At 38.9% G+C, this 14990-nt stretch overlaps 1 protein-coding gene across 3 annotated transcripts in view; it reads left to right on the top strand.

The window, feature by feature from the left end:
• The window catches only part of LOC149225605 (CBBY-like protein), a 399435-nt gene that overhangs the window by 256729 nt on the left and 127716 nt on the right, over positions 1 to 14990 (top strand). For all 3 annotated transcript variants that reach the window (XR_016247681.1, XM_089377197.1, XM_089377199.1), the window contains exons 8-9: positions 14271 to 14425; positions 14550 to 14634. Coding sequence is in view for 2 of the 3 variants with exons in the window: in XM_089377197.1 (XP_089233323.1) it covers positions 14271 to 14425; positions 14550 to 14634 (240 nt within the window). In the remaining variant the exon portion in view is untranslated. The remainder of the gene's footprint in view (positions 1 to 14270; positions 14426 to 14549; positions 14635 to 14990) is intronic.

A 14990-nucleotide genomic window follows, 5' to 3' on the forward strand; every position in this document is an offset into this window, starting at 1 on the left:
GTTCTCCATTTTGCCAGTTTCGCTACTAGGCCTTCGACCATATTAAAAAAATAAAAATATAGGAATTATATATAAAAAAATAATACAATTAGAGAATTATATATATAAAAAAAATTTAATTAAAATAAAAAAATAAACAAATTTAGAAAAATAAAAAAATTAAAAAAAAATCAAAATATCGAATAAAAAAATATTATATTAAAAAGAAAAACAAAAACAACATAAGTAAGAAAAATATTAACCAAAGGAAAACAAAACGTAGGCAGCCGCAATCCAAAGGTCACCGGAGCCTCGGTTTTGCCTGAGCCCCACTGCTGCCGTCAGGCAAATGCCAAGGCTCCCGCTGCAAAATTCAACTTTTCCACAACCAGCCGTCCGCGGCATTTCTAGCGACCTCCACCCATTCCTCTTACAACTGATGCCATCATGCCCCCTCTGTGTTGCACTGTCACTTGACGCAATCGCAGCCACCATCGTCTGGCCACTGTGAATCACTGTCCGCCTCACTACTGCACCAAGACATTGTCATCACTGGGCTTCCCGCTGCACACTAGATGCTGCCATTATCGTTGCAACTAACACGCTATATGTCTGCTGCCATCAACTGGCATCTTTCACTTGCCAATACTACTCTTATAGTGCCAGACAATTCGTCCACATAGGAAATTTGTTTAACCAACCAAGAATTGTAGCCATAATTTAGAAGAACTAGGAGAGTTTAAACTTTTACGTGCTGCTATGATCATTTTTTCGAACATACTCGTGCAATCATCCAAAGGACGCGACCATACAAGAAAAGCACTTAGAATTATAATTATAATCAAACTACTATGTGGGCATAGAAAGTGATAAATTAAACAAATTCAAATAAAAATTAATTGATTGGTTAAAACGTAAGATACTAGTTACATATGAACAAGACAAAATTGATGGTAGGCAACTCACCTTGTTGAAATTTGACATACCATAAGGTATTTGTCGTACATGTATAGTGGCATCACAGTTGGAGATAGTGCCGTAGAACCACTCATTTGGTATTGCCGGATAGTTGACTCTTCCACCAAGATTTTGGGTTTTTTTTAATAAGGTTGAAATTAATATATTACATTTAAAAAAATAACAATAATAAAAAGGAAAAGTATTATTGGTTTAGAAGTGGAAAAAAGAAATCATTGAAGCCATTCCAAAAATTAATTTTAGTGGAATTATAAAAAAAAAAGAAAAAAAGGAAAGAGGGGTTAGAAAGTAAAAACGAATTATATATATATATATATATATATATATATATATATATATATATATATAACGAGAGATAAAAATCAAAGTACTGTTATAGAAAATTAGGAAAGGGTTACCCTCAAAACCCTAATCTCATATCGATAAACAAAATGGAGCCTAATTAAAAAATGATGTCGGAAGGACGGTTTTCCTATAAATGTTTTTTACTTATGGATCACAGAGTAATTACATTAAAAGGAAGTATCCAAGGAAGAGAAATTAATATCACTATCTGCACAAGCAACGATAAAAATTACATCAACGCTAACTTGGAAAATCAACTATTAATTCTAGAGCCAAGCATTGGTGTAAGGAAAAATATTTTTGACCAAAAAGAGTATAAAATTAGTGATTTGCAAGTGAGAGTAGGTCATTATGAGTACATATCTCAATTTCATGTTGTAAAGATGGATATTGACATCATACTTGGTCAAACTTGGTTTAAGAATTTAGGTACATTCATGTTAAACATAGAGAAACAAGTTTTGATATTTCCTTATAAGGGGAAGATGGTCACATTTCGAGACATAACAAGTAAATCAAAATCAATAACATCTTCAGTAGAAGACTTCAAGGATGTCTCCGACTTGATGTTTTAAGATAAGAAAAAAAAGAAGCAAAAAGAGCTTGAAGAAGCCATCTGCAGTAACGACAAAGAAATTTGGCACCTCAAAGATCACAATAAAAAACTACTCGAACAACTCAAGAAAGCCAAACCCACAAAGAAGGAACTCAAGAAGCGTTTATTAGAACAACAAGAAGAAAATTTACATTTTAAGAGCCTTAATTAGAGATTATTAGAACAAATCAAAAGTTTAAAAGATGATGAAGCTACTAAGAATAAAGTCAACAATTCAAAAAAGGATGAACTTGTACATTTAAGGAATCATAACCAAACCCTACTTACGCAAGTAAAAAAACTTAAAAATGACAAGAAATCGCTGAATGACAAGCTAGAACAACTTCAAGGTGAAGTATTGAAGTCGTCAGTCGTTTTAGTCCAAGTTGAAGATAAGGGAATAAATACTGATCCAATCAATATCACAAGTAAGGAAGAAGAGGATCAATCAGTGGAAGGAAAAACACATTCACATGTTACAATCTAGATGATGAAAATTCCAAACGAAGATTATGTACCTAACTCAAAAATCGTAGTACCAGAAGGAAATCAAAAAAATTTCCACACACCTAACAAGAGAAAGTCAAACCAAAAAGGTTCTCTATCGACATCTGAATCACGAGAGTAGACAACTCAACCAAGCTACATATCGGGACCATTCAAAATAGAAACAACAAACTGATGTAACCTCAATCTAGTCCTATGATATATATAATTTTCAACAAATTAGGGTGCAAACTAACAAAATCTAAAAGCAATAGTTTCCTACTTTAGACATTCAAATTGATAATATTCAACATAGAGTACTTACAAGATAACATGCAATATATCCATCCATTTGCCAAAGAATAGCTCCAAAGGCAATACAAATTTAGCTTCCACACATCAAAATGCCTTCCAAGAAAATCTAATGGCGAAAAAGAAACAAATGCAAGTTCCTTTAAGAGGCTCGAAATCTTCAAGTGCGATGATGATGAGAGATCAAATGAATGATATCTAATATATATGTGTCCCACTAACTCTAATTTAGCCTACAAGCCCCTAAAATCATAAAGTGATGGGCCAAATATACCCTTGCATCATAGGCCGAGCTAGTAACCAGTGTAACAAATGATAAAATCTCCTAAAGGAGGGCTGCAATGTTGACACCATGCATGTGTAGGCCTCCATAGGGAAGGCGTTGAGGCCAAATGGTGGCATGTGTGGTGTAGAGGGCCTCTAAAATCATGATGGAGGGGTTGGCCCCTCTGTCTAGGTGCAAATCATCTTGTGGCCCCCAAATGTGGGTTTGGGGCACAAAACTGGGTCTCACGAGTCTCCAAGTGGCTAAATCTCTGTCTCTGCTCCAAAATTGAGGACACTGAAGATGGTGCTAGCCCTTTGATGTCTCAATGAACAATACAAAACCTCATTTGGCCCCTGGATCAACTGCCATGCTATATATATATGTTAAGCTGGTTGGGGGCAAACTGGTCCATGTGCATCATCCCATGAATAATGTAGGGAAAAGTGCAAAAGATGAAAGTGACCGTGAATGCAAATGATGCTCTATGAATGTCCGGGGACCCATGGCTCTCAACGTAACACCGCTGGGTGGTAATATGATCCTTTGGTGGACTTGGGCCCCAATTAAGTTGCCCAACCCATAATGAAACCACCTGCCAATCACACACAATATCCAATGCTGCAACTTATGGCATTAGGTACATTTAATCATGTTTTCATCTAAGTGAACCAAGCTTGCAAGTTATGGGCAATGTGACACTTCACACAAGGCCCCTCTTCCAAAATTGGGGCTTTAGTCACATAATGGTGTTACCTCCCTAGGTGGAAGTGGGTAATAGATGACCCTATTAGGTGTTTCCAACTCCTAAAGGGAAGGTACATGCCCTCAATCCTCCATTTAATTGATAGTTGTCATATGAATGATGATGGAATGGAGGGGAAGAAGGGGTCTCAAGGCTAAATGCCACGGTGAAAGGGGTAGATGAGGAATTCCACATTCTAGGTGTATAGATGTGAGGAGGGAGCAATTGTGGATGCATGAGTTACCTTGACCTTTGTTTTTCCACCCTTCTTATTGCGTTTTTCTTTTTCTTGATTTTTCTTTGCATTTCTGCTCGAAACTCTAGGAAATGAGAGCATGCTTTAAATGATGTGCAATGGTTACCCCCTTAATGATGGGGCAATTCATCGCCCAATAGCGGTTGGGACATGCAAGGATTCCTGTTTAGTGATGTGATATGGCAACATTGGCCCAAGGAACCAAGTGATGGCCATAATGATATGTCAACATTGGCCCAAGGAACCTCCTACGACAACATTTCCAGGCCCAACCCAGTTATGTGGAAAAGGAGAGGGTGTTAGATGATCCAAAAATACAATTTTATCATAGGTTATAAAATTAGAATAAAATAATTATTAATTTAAGATATTAAATTAATAATTATTATTCTAGAATGTTTAATTATTTAATGGAGACTTTTAGAATTAGCATATTGTTGTAACTAGATATGACTCTCCAAATGTGTTGTATCTTAGGCTCTATTTTAGGAGATTAGTTAGCTAGTTGGTTTGAATAGCATTTATTGTAAATGGACACTTGTTATTTAATAAGTGATCCATAATTAGAGGTAGTTAGGACATGAAGCTTGCATTTATGGCAAACAAAGTCGAGAAAGTTTTCCAACAAGTTCATGGCGTGCAAACAGGCGGCTACAACTAGTTCACAGTGATGTTTGTGGACCACTACAAACTTCCTTTGGTGGATGCAAATATTTCTTACTATTCATTGATGATTTCAGGAGAATGACTTGGGTTTACGTTTTGAAGAACAAGTCAGAAGCATTTGATAAATTTAAAATTTTTCGCCAACTTGTTGAAAATGAAGTCAAAGAAAAGATAGGTACTCTCAGGACAGATAATGGGGGAGAATTCACTTCAAATGAATTCAAAACTTATTGCAGTGAAAATGGCATAAGACGACATCTTACTAATGTTTACACTCCACAGCAAAATGGAGTAGTCGAAAGAATGAATCGCAATTTGTTAGGAATGGCGAGATCCATGTTAACTTTCAAGAGGTTAAGTCCAACATATTGGGCGAAAGCAATACATACAACTGTCTACTTAAGAAACAGATCTCCAACTGCCTCTTTAGACGGAATCACACCTTATGAAGCTTGGTTTGGTTTCAAACCTCGAGTTAAACATCTTAGAGTTTTTGGGTCAGTGTTATGCCTTAGTTCCGAAAGAAAAACGAACTAAGCTTGACTCAAGAAGTTTAAAATGCATAATGATTGGCTATTTTGATGAGAAGAAAGGGTATCGTCTTTTGACCAATGGAAAATTCATTGTGAGCAGGGATGTCATTTTGATGAAACTGAGAGTAAGAGTGCTGAAGAAATTGAAAATCTTCTTCACAAGTTAGAAACTAAAGGAAGTAAAAGAAATGGAAAAATGCAAATTCAACCAACTTCACCAAATTGGTATGAACTTGATTTTCCTTCCTCTGAAGATGAGTCATCCAGTCCCTCTACATCAACAACATCATCTGGATCTTCTAGCAGTTCATCCGCATCTCCAAGCAGCAACAGTTCTTCTGACAGTGATTCTCCACATTCTTCACCTGAACGACGAACATCAGTTTATATTTATTATTAATCCTCTTTACAATGATGGAGACTTTACAGAAGCGCAAACAAGTGAGCACCAACTTCCGAAATGGGCAGTTCAACTTTTGAAAGATGTAAAGGCTGATGAACAGAATAAAACAGGCACTAGAAGGGCACATAGAAGTGAAGGCAATTTTGCCTTGATAGTAAATGATTTTACTGAACCTTCCACATATAAAGAAGCAGTGAAACATAAAGAATGGCAACAAGCTATGGTTGAAGAATATCAGGCAGTAATTGATAACAACACTTGGAAACTTGTTGATTGTCCAACAAACATTAAACCCATATGATGCAAATGGGTTTACAGAATTAAGTATAATTAGAGGGGAGAACTTGTCGCAAAAGGTTTTGCGCAGCAGGAAGGCATTGATTATGAGGAAACTTTTGCTCCTACAGCTAAATGGAACATCATCCGATTAACACTTGCATTGGCCGCTCAAAAAGGATGGAAAGTTCATCAAATGGATGTGAAAAGTGCTTTTCTCAACGGGGATTTACAGGAGGAAGTGTATATGACCCAACTGCCAGGTTTTGAAATTGAAGGACAAGAACATAAAGTCTGCAAATTGATCAAGGCTTTATATGGATTAAAACAAGCTCCCCGAGCTTGGTATGCAAAGATGGATGAATACCTTAAGAAAGTTGGTTTTCAACGAAGTGAATCTGATGATACTTTGTATGTGCGACAACAGGGAAAATATCTGGTAATTCTTGTTATGTATGTAGATGATTTGATCATTACTGGCAACCATGATGATCATATTGCACAGGTGAAAAAGGAGTTACATGCAGGTTTTAAGATGACAGATTTGGAATTACTTCACTACTATTTTGATCCTCCTTCTTCCTTTCTGCTCTGATCTCTTTCACTTACGATTTGGGCTTTGATACCATGTGAAAAATAAGAGATCCAATTCCTATTGCAACAAATTGATGATATTCTCCTATTTGTTAAATTACTTGAACAAATTACTTGTAGTTTTCTACTACAAATATTGAAATACATACACTGCAACCTACACAAAATAAAATACTGCGGAATCTAAATACTACACTGGTGAGAAATAAATACACACACATCTACACAGTTGTTTTTGGGCAATTTCCCCGGAAAAACCCAATGTGGGAAAACCAGTGCAACAGTTGTGGGTTTTATTATTATTATGCAGTAATAATCTGAGTACAAATCGTTGGATGCCCAAACTGACAATCTGATACAGAGAAATACTAGCAAAGAGTTAGTGAGAAAAATCTCACACCGTTTCGGGAGATCCGACACTGATCATGGACTGGCTCGCTGGCCCCATGCTACCTCTGCGCAGCTTTTGCATCAATCTTATGCAACTTTGTGTCACAACTGTTGGGCTTTGTGTCACCTCCTCTTCTGATCTTCTGTTATCTAAGAATTCAAACTTTTGTCCCTTCGGTCTCACACCCAACTTCTAGCACTAGATCTTGATTCTACTAGCTGAATTTCGAACTCCCTTTGAAGCTCTACGCTGCCTCATTGAATTGCTATATGTCTTCTCTGCCTTGCACTCTCCCGATCTGGAAACTCTTGTTTGGACTACTTTCCTTGCCCCTCACTACAAGAAGATCACCTGATCTCACTCTGACAACTCAATTCCTCTACTCTTTAGAAATTCAATCTCTGATCTCTCTCATTCGATGTGTTCTCCAAGTGCCCATCGAACTCCTTATAATCTCTTGTTGGAGCTCCAACGACCAAGATTAAAACATAATCAACGACTAAGATTAATGTGAAAATTCCTTAAACTGGAATCCCTACTGCAACAACTAATGATATTTCTCCTACTTGTTAGATTTACATGAACAATTTACTTACAGTTTCCTATGAAAAACATCGAAATACATACACTACAACCTACACCATTTAAAATAATATGCTGAAACAAGAAAATGAACAAGGCAAAGATACAACACAAATGACAATTATTTTTGGACAAATGTCGCCGCAAAACCCAATGCAGGAAAACCGGTACAGGCTACAGCAGATCTGAGGTTTTTTATTATTAAGCAAAAGTTATTTCTGAATACAACCTCTGGATGCCTTGCTGGCAATCCAGTACAGAGAATATCAATTGGCAGAAGAAATTAGTGAGATTACCACACTCTACACTGCAAGTCTTGGCTGATCCGACAGTTGAACCAATGAGTTCCACGGCTACTTCTGCGTTGCCTCTGCATGGGCCTGCGTCAGCCTCTAAGGCACTGCGTCACCTCTGCTCGGAATCGATTTTCTCTCAGGAGCTAATTCTAGCCCTCCCGACCCAGAAACACCAGCTTCCTCAGCAAATTCAGACTTTTGCGTGAAGGCTTTGTGCAGCTCTGCGTGGGGCCTGAGTGAGCCCTTCCTAGTTCTGTGTCACCCTCTTTGGCCTTTGCGCTACCTCCTTTGTGTGTCTCTCCCCCTCTCTATTGAGTATTCTTGGCTCCGGAGAAGATCCTCCAGCCAAAACTCTCTCTGCCCCTCTCTGCGTGATCACTACGAAATAATTGTGTTGCCTCTAGCTTCAGCAATTCGATCTCACTGATCAACTCTCTGTGTGTCTTCCAAATGACCCTCAAGCCTCCTTAAATAATCTCCTCGTTGACATTCAACGACCCAGATTAGAAGCTAATCAATGGCCAAGATCATTTCTGCTTGATCCTTGTCTTCTTCTAGAAGTTACACCCACAGGTAGATTAATACCAATTAATGATTTTAATTTCCTAAGTTTAGACTTAGGTTACCATTAAAAATAATTAATTATTTTAATAGAACTGTTTCCAAGTGGATTTTCCCAAAACGCTTTATGGGTTCTTTGGAATACATGTGCCCAAGCCTCGCAAAATTTGAGACTTAGAACACATCTGATGCTACTAAAAATCAACACTCGCTCTTAGCGAGGAATGTTCTCTAGCAATGCCACCCACTGAAGCATCACCTTGACTTCATATCAGTGTCCAATACGCTGCTGATGTCTGACATGCTGTGCACCAACTACTGCGTTGCTGTTGCAACTATACTGTTGTTGACACTGCCATTTTCAACACTGCATCTATAAGAGAACTCCCTCTTAATTTCTGCATCTGTGCTGTTGCTGGCACTGCCACTACCAATTGCCCCTACACTGCAAGTTGCTGCTGCAAAAGGAAAAGCATCCCAAATTTCTAAACAAGTGTTCGACAAAGATGCATCTCGATGTTGAAGATCTGATTGCTGCTAGTTCGACGCTATCCCTTTGAAGACATTGTGCTACTGTTGCTACTGCATTGTGCCTCCCTGCACTGCTGTAACTCTGCACTATGCTGCTCAGACTTGGCGTTCTAGCCACTACATTTGTCGCTCCAACACTCCTTTGTACCAACTGACACTTGTTCATCTTGCTACTTCTGATCTGGGCTCCCGTAGCAAGGAATTGATTCGAGAGGTGGGCTCCTCAAGGATCCTGCCCATCTGTAGCTCTTTCAAACTACAACTCCAAATCAGCCCACCTCCCTCCTAGAGGTATCTCAGCTGTCATGGCGAACTCCTCCTCCTCGATCTTCACAGGTGCAACCTTCAGATCGTGGTTCTCATCTTTGTCCTTCTTCCTGAGAGGACACTGTGTAGCGTAGTGACCCATTTCACCACACCTAAAGCATTTGATCTTCGAGACGTCTTTCTTCCACCTCCGCTGCTCCTGCTGCCCCTTGGATGCAAGGGCTGCATTCTCTTCCTCCTCCTTGGGCTTCAACCCACTGTTGCTGCTTTCGTCAAGCTAACACTTGACCAAGTCTCTCCTCAGCGCCTCTTGCTTAAGAGCTGCTCACATCTCAACTCAATTTGGCAAAGCTGCCCTGCCCAGGATACTTTGGACAAAGACTTGCCACTTATCTGAGACTGAATTGAGGGCCAGTCTTACCAACTCGGACCCTTGAGGTGTAGACCTCACAATTGCTAAAACGTCCCACGTCTCCTGAAGCTTCATGAGGAACAAATTTATGCGCTTCCCCTTCTACATCTATGCAGATCTTAGTTTCTGCTCTAAGTACATCTTCTGCTGCTCGGAAGATTCTTTGTGTAACATTGCCAAGGCATCCCACATCTCCTTAGCAGTCCCTCTGCTAGCGCTGTGACGGACTACATGATCGTTTACTCCATCTAGGATCATCATCCTCTTGGCCTTCGCCATTTCTGCTCGATACTTCTTCAATGGATCCTGATCTGCAAGCATAGCGACCACGTTGTCGACATAGGTCTTGAGAGAATGCTCATCTAGAAGGAATGACATTCTTGCCTTCTAGATGATGTAGTTGGATGCTCTATCCAACCTGTCTTGATCTCTCAGCCCACTGGTTTCCATCTCTGCCACGAAAATGTCGAACTGCTCCTCTCTGCTTCTTACTGTTGTTTCTTAGCCAATAAGAAAACAAACTTCTTGGCAGGAAGTCTACTGAGGAAAAATTCGCTCACTATGCTTCTCTTCTCTCTTCTGACGTCTTTTTGCCCAACAAAATGGCCTGCAGAAAAATTGCGTCCCACCAGCTCTTCCTCACACCCAGGCTCAACACTACTCCCTCTGCCACGATAAAATTTTGATCTGGAAGCCCTTCCTTTCCGTTGACTCACTCAAAGAGAGATTGCCTCAAAATTTCAGCCCTCCTGGCTTGAACTGCGCAAAGCCCTCTAGGGATTTGCACTGTTGCCTCCTGCAACTATTTCGATCTCTGTTTTTGCTCAGTGTTGGGTTCTCTGGCTCTGTTTTTCTTGCTTCACCTGCACTGCGTTGAGACCATGTGAAAATTCCTTAAACCAGAATCCCTACTGCAGCAACTAATGATATTTCTCCTACTTGTTAGATTTACATGAACAAGTTATTTGCAGTTCCCTACGACAAACATCAAAATACATACACTACGGCCTATACCATTTAAAATAATATGCCAAAAGAAGAAATTGAACAAGAGAAATATACAACACAAATGACATAGTTATTTTTGGACAAATGCCCTTGGAAAAACCGAATGCAGGAAAACCGGTGCAACAGATCTGAGGGTTTTTATTATTAAGCATAAGTTATTTTTGAATACAACCTCTGGATGCCTTGCTGGCAATCCAGTACAAATAATATCACTCGACAAAAGAAATTAGTGAGATTACCTCACTCTACACTGCATGTCCCGGCTGATTCGGCAACTGAACCAACGAGTTCCTCGGCTACTTCTTCGTTGCCCCTACGTGGGCTTGTGTTAGGCTCTAAGGCATTGCATCAGCTCTGTTGGGAATCGATTTTCTCTCAGGAGCTAATTCCAGCCGTCCCAGCTCAGAAACGTCAGCTTCCTCAGCGAATTCACACTTCTACATGAAGGCTCTGCGTTACTCTCCGTGGGGCCTGCGTGAGCCCTTACTGGCTTTGTGTCACCCTCTCTGGCCTTTGCGCTGCCTCCTCTGTGTGTCTCTCTGCCTCTCTACTGAGTATTCTTGGCTCCGGAGAAGATCCTCCAGTCAAAACTCTCTTTGCCCTTCTCTGCGTGATTACTACGAAATCACTACGTTGCCTCTAGCTTCAGCAATTCGATCTCACTGATCAACTCTCTGTGTGTCTTCCAAATGACCCTCAAGCCTCCTTAAATAATCTCCTCGTTGACATTCAACGACTCAGATTAGAAGCTAATCAATGGCTAAGATCATTTCTGCTTGATCCTCGTCTTCTTCTAGAAGTTACACCCACAGTTAGATTAATACCCATTAATTATTTTAATTTCCTAAGTTTAGATTTAGGTTCCCATTAAAAATAATTAATTATTTTAATAAAACTGTTTCTGAGTGGAATTTGCTTTCTGGGTTATTTGGAATACATGTGCCCAAGCCTCCCTGCAAAATTTGAGACTTAGAGCACATCCAATGCTACCAGAAATCAACAATTAACTAGGAGTTGATCCTCATCTTCTTCTAGAAGATTCACACCTAATTTAATTAATATCCTTTAATTAAGCAAATTTCCTAAGTTTAGACTTAGGGAACCATTTAAAAAAGTTAATTATTTTAATTAAACCATCTCTAGGTGGAATTTTCCCAAACTATTTCTGGGTATTGGAGAATGCATGTGTCTTAGCCTCTTTGCAAAATCTCAAGGCTAGAGCACATCCGATGCTACAGAAATCAACATTGCATTCTTGTTATCTCACAAACCCAAAGAGAGGTCCTTCCCCTTTTCTAGGTATCCTTGATCTAGGTACATTCCTTGTGTTGAATAGCCTTTCACCTAGGTCCAGGCCTCCTATCAATAAGCCTTTCTTGGAGAGTCCTTCTCTTGCTTTTGAAGCAAGGCATTATTTGAGCCTCTCCTTTGAATGGGCTTTAGAAATCAGATTGTACATTGTTATTGATTTCATCATTCTAGTGATTCCCTTAATACCGGGACTCCTCCCATCGGTGAAAGTCTGTAAAGAGCAGGGGACATTGACTGAGGTGACAGTGAGTCTTTTTTCCGTTGTTGCCATTTGGTCTAGTAGTTGTCGCTTAGGAACCCCTCCTTGGACCCCTGCTAGATTGTGTGGTAACAGTGTGAAGATTCAATTTCTGAGCAGGGTTATTGTTTGCAGGAGGGCAAATTCTATAAAGCAAATGGGGCTGGCCGCTGAATTACTAGCCCATAAGGAGGCCAAAATCATTATTCCTAAGGAGGCCGAATTACATTGATCAGAGGTTGAAATTGCCAAATCAATGAGGGGTCGAGTTGCAATTATCATTGATATTCAGGAGGGCTGAATTTGGATCATTGGGGAGGACATGTTAATCTGTCCAGTTTCCAGACCACTTTATCTTGGAGTCCAAATTGATCTCTGGAGGCTGAGTTTGTTCTTTGTCATGATCACACTAATTTGAAGGGCTGAATCTTCTTTCTGGACAAATCTATTCCCCTACAGGAAGGCCAAATAGTGTTGAAGTTGAGTCTCAATATTTGAGGCCGAAATCTCTGAAACACTGAAGCCTGATCCAATTGTTGAAGGAGGCCGAATTCATCTTCTCAGGTGGGCCGAATTTCTTAGGTTGATTTGTCATTCCAGAGTGAGGCCAAATTACATTTTCTGAAGAAGCCGAGTTGCCAAGTTCAAGAGGAGGCCAAATAAATTTGCCTTTCTTCTCGTGGAGGCTGAATTGTATTGATTTCTCAGTGGGCCGAGATCATTTTTCTTTGCTGGGCCGAGCCCATTGCTGAAGCAGAAGGGACGAGCTCATTTGGAGCAGAGTTCACTGTTGGGCCAAATTCTTCTAGAGCTGAGATCTGATCCTAATTGACATAATTTTGTGAGGGTTTTTCCAGAGGTGAAATCTGATATTTCTGAGAGGGGTTCCAGGTTCTAAAAACCCTCCCTTCTGTAAGATAATTTATGAAGAATAAATAAAGTTCTGATTTGCCGCAGTTCACAGTTCATTGTCTCTTTGATTAAAATTTTAAGTGTGGCTGTAGCATTTGGTACGTTTTCTTCTAAATGTTGCATATTTATTTGCTGAGAATTTTCATAGTTCTAATTATCCCTAGTATCAGAGCATGATCTTGGCCAGCTGTGGGTCTGAAGCCAAGTAATGCTGAGGAGAAGAAATAGAGAACCAAAATCAGAAGAGGAACCTGGCTGTAGCATTTTCTTTTAAATTTCTGTTTACATGCAATGTTGTGTTTGTTTAAGTAAAATTTCTATATCTTGATTGCATCATTTCCAAGTTTCTTGATGTAGCATTTTTATGACCATGTGTCAACTTGGATTTTGGGAAGATTGTCCCCTTTGAATCCACTCTAATTTTGAAGTCAACTTGCCTTTCTAATTAGATCTAGTGTCTCTGTTTCAAATTTGTACATAGATCCGACATTAATACCCTGAAGGAAATAGATTGATAGCGTAAAGATTGAAGGGTTTCTTCACTTTTAAAGCTGAACCAATCCGGAACATTGCGATTTTGCAGATATGACAGCACAATGTTGATTCTGGTTGATGGATTATAGGATTAAATACATTGGCTTGGTTTCAATATGATTGTATGAAATAAACTCATCTACTTTAATGAACAGTTAAATTTTTTGTTAGTGTTTAAAGAATGGAATCTGCATAATCAATTTAAGCTAATGATTTGGCTAGGACTCTTTAGGGATTCTCCTCTAAGCTAGGGTAGCCTATTTTCTTAGTTTGAAGTGTGAGGCAAGGCCATTGAGGTGACAGTGGGTGGCTTGTCTGATGTTGGCCCTAGGCCCTCCCATTGAGGATTTTCTTCACTCAGTATGAGTTTGACTGGTAACACTTGGTAAAGCAGGCTTTTGGTAGATGATTTCAACAATATGGTAGAATTTGTAACAATCCAAATAACTTGGTTTTTGTTTTTTTTGCAATATACATTTGTTTTATTTTTATTTTTATTGAAATGATTAAACATTTGGTAGTATGTTAAATTGATTGCAACTGCTTGACATTCATTCTCGGCAGTTTCAATCTTTTTGCTTGCTTTTACAATACCAAGGAAATTGAAATTGATAGCCCAGATATGGTACCAACGTTGTTAAACTGTAGGGGCTTCAGTTAAATTCCCTTTTATTTATTTGAATAATTTTCCCACTAAGTGTAAAGTAAATGCATGCACTTCTGTACTTTGTCAGTTAATGGTTTTCATTGGAAATTCTATAAAAACTTTATAAATATCCTTTGGTATGTTGCAGGTGTATAGCGGAAAAGTTGGGCTCAGAAAGAATGAATAAAATTAAAATAGTGGGTCAATCAGAGGTTGAAAACAGTTTTTATGGACAATTAGTGCTTGGAAAAGGAGTTTCTGCTAGTCTTGATGAACATTTAGCTAATGAGGCAGCAAAAGCTGGTAAGCATTTTATATATGTTGTTGGAACCGAGGGCATTGCATTCTATTATCAGAATTCGTCTTGGGGCATGATATGCTGTTTTGTGCTAATGAGGCTCAGAATTCCTACAATTGATTTTGACAGTTGCTGCTGAGAAGCAACGAGTAGCGAAGGAGGTGGCTTCGATGTTGAAATTGAGTGTAGAAGTTGATACTAACTCCAGTGAAATGTATGTTTTAGGATTTGCATTTATTTCTGTTTGAACTTTGAGTAGAATCTTCTTTTAATAGTTATTAATACTTATATGTTCAAAATATGCATGTTGCTGAGAATTACTATGTATTATTTCTTGGTTTATCTTTGCCATTTCACTATTTTGTATTACCATTGGATGTTGATTGTAAGCATTATAATATTTGGAAGCAACCTGTTTGCTGGTTCCAATAAAATATTTTGTAGTAAAAGCACTGTTTCTACCAATTGTTGCATGTTACTGTGGAACTTATGACACTAAAATAATGTGACTTTTATTACAATCTAGAAAAAGATTGAATAATATAATCAGCGCCGATAGGATGACCAAAG

The sequence above is a fragment of the Pinus tabuliformis genome, chromosome J (genome assembly GCF_031772625.1).
Source record: "Pinus tabuliformis cultivar Carrire ecotype Pingquan chromosome J, CPIR1, whole genome shotgun sequence".
NCBI classification, from domain to species: domain Eukaryota; kingdom Viridiplantae; phylum Streptophyta; class Pinopsida; order Pinales; family Pinaceae; genus Pinus; species Pinus tabuliformis.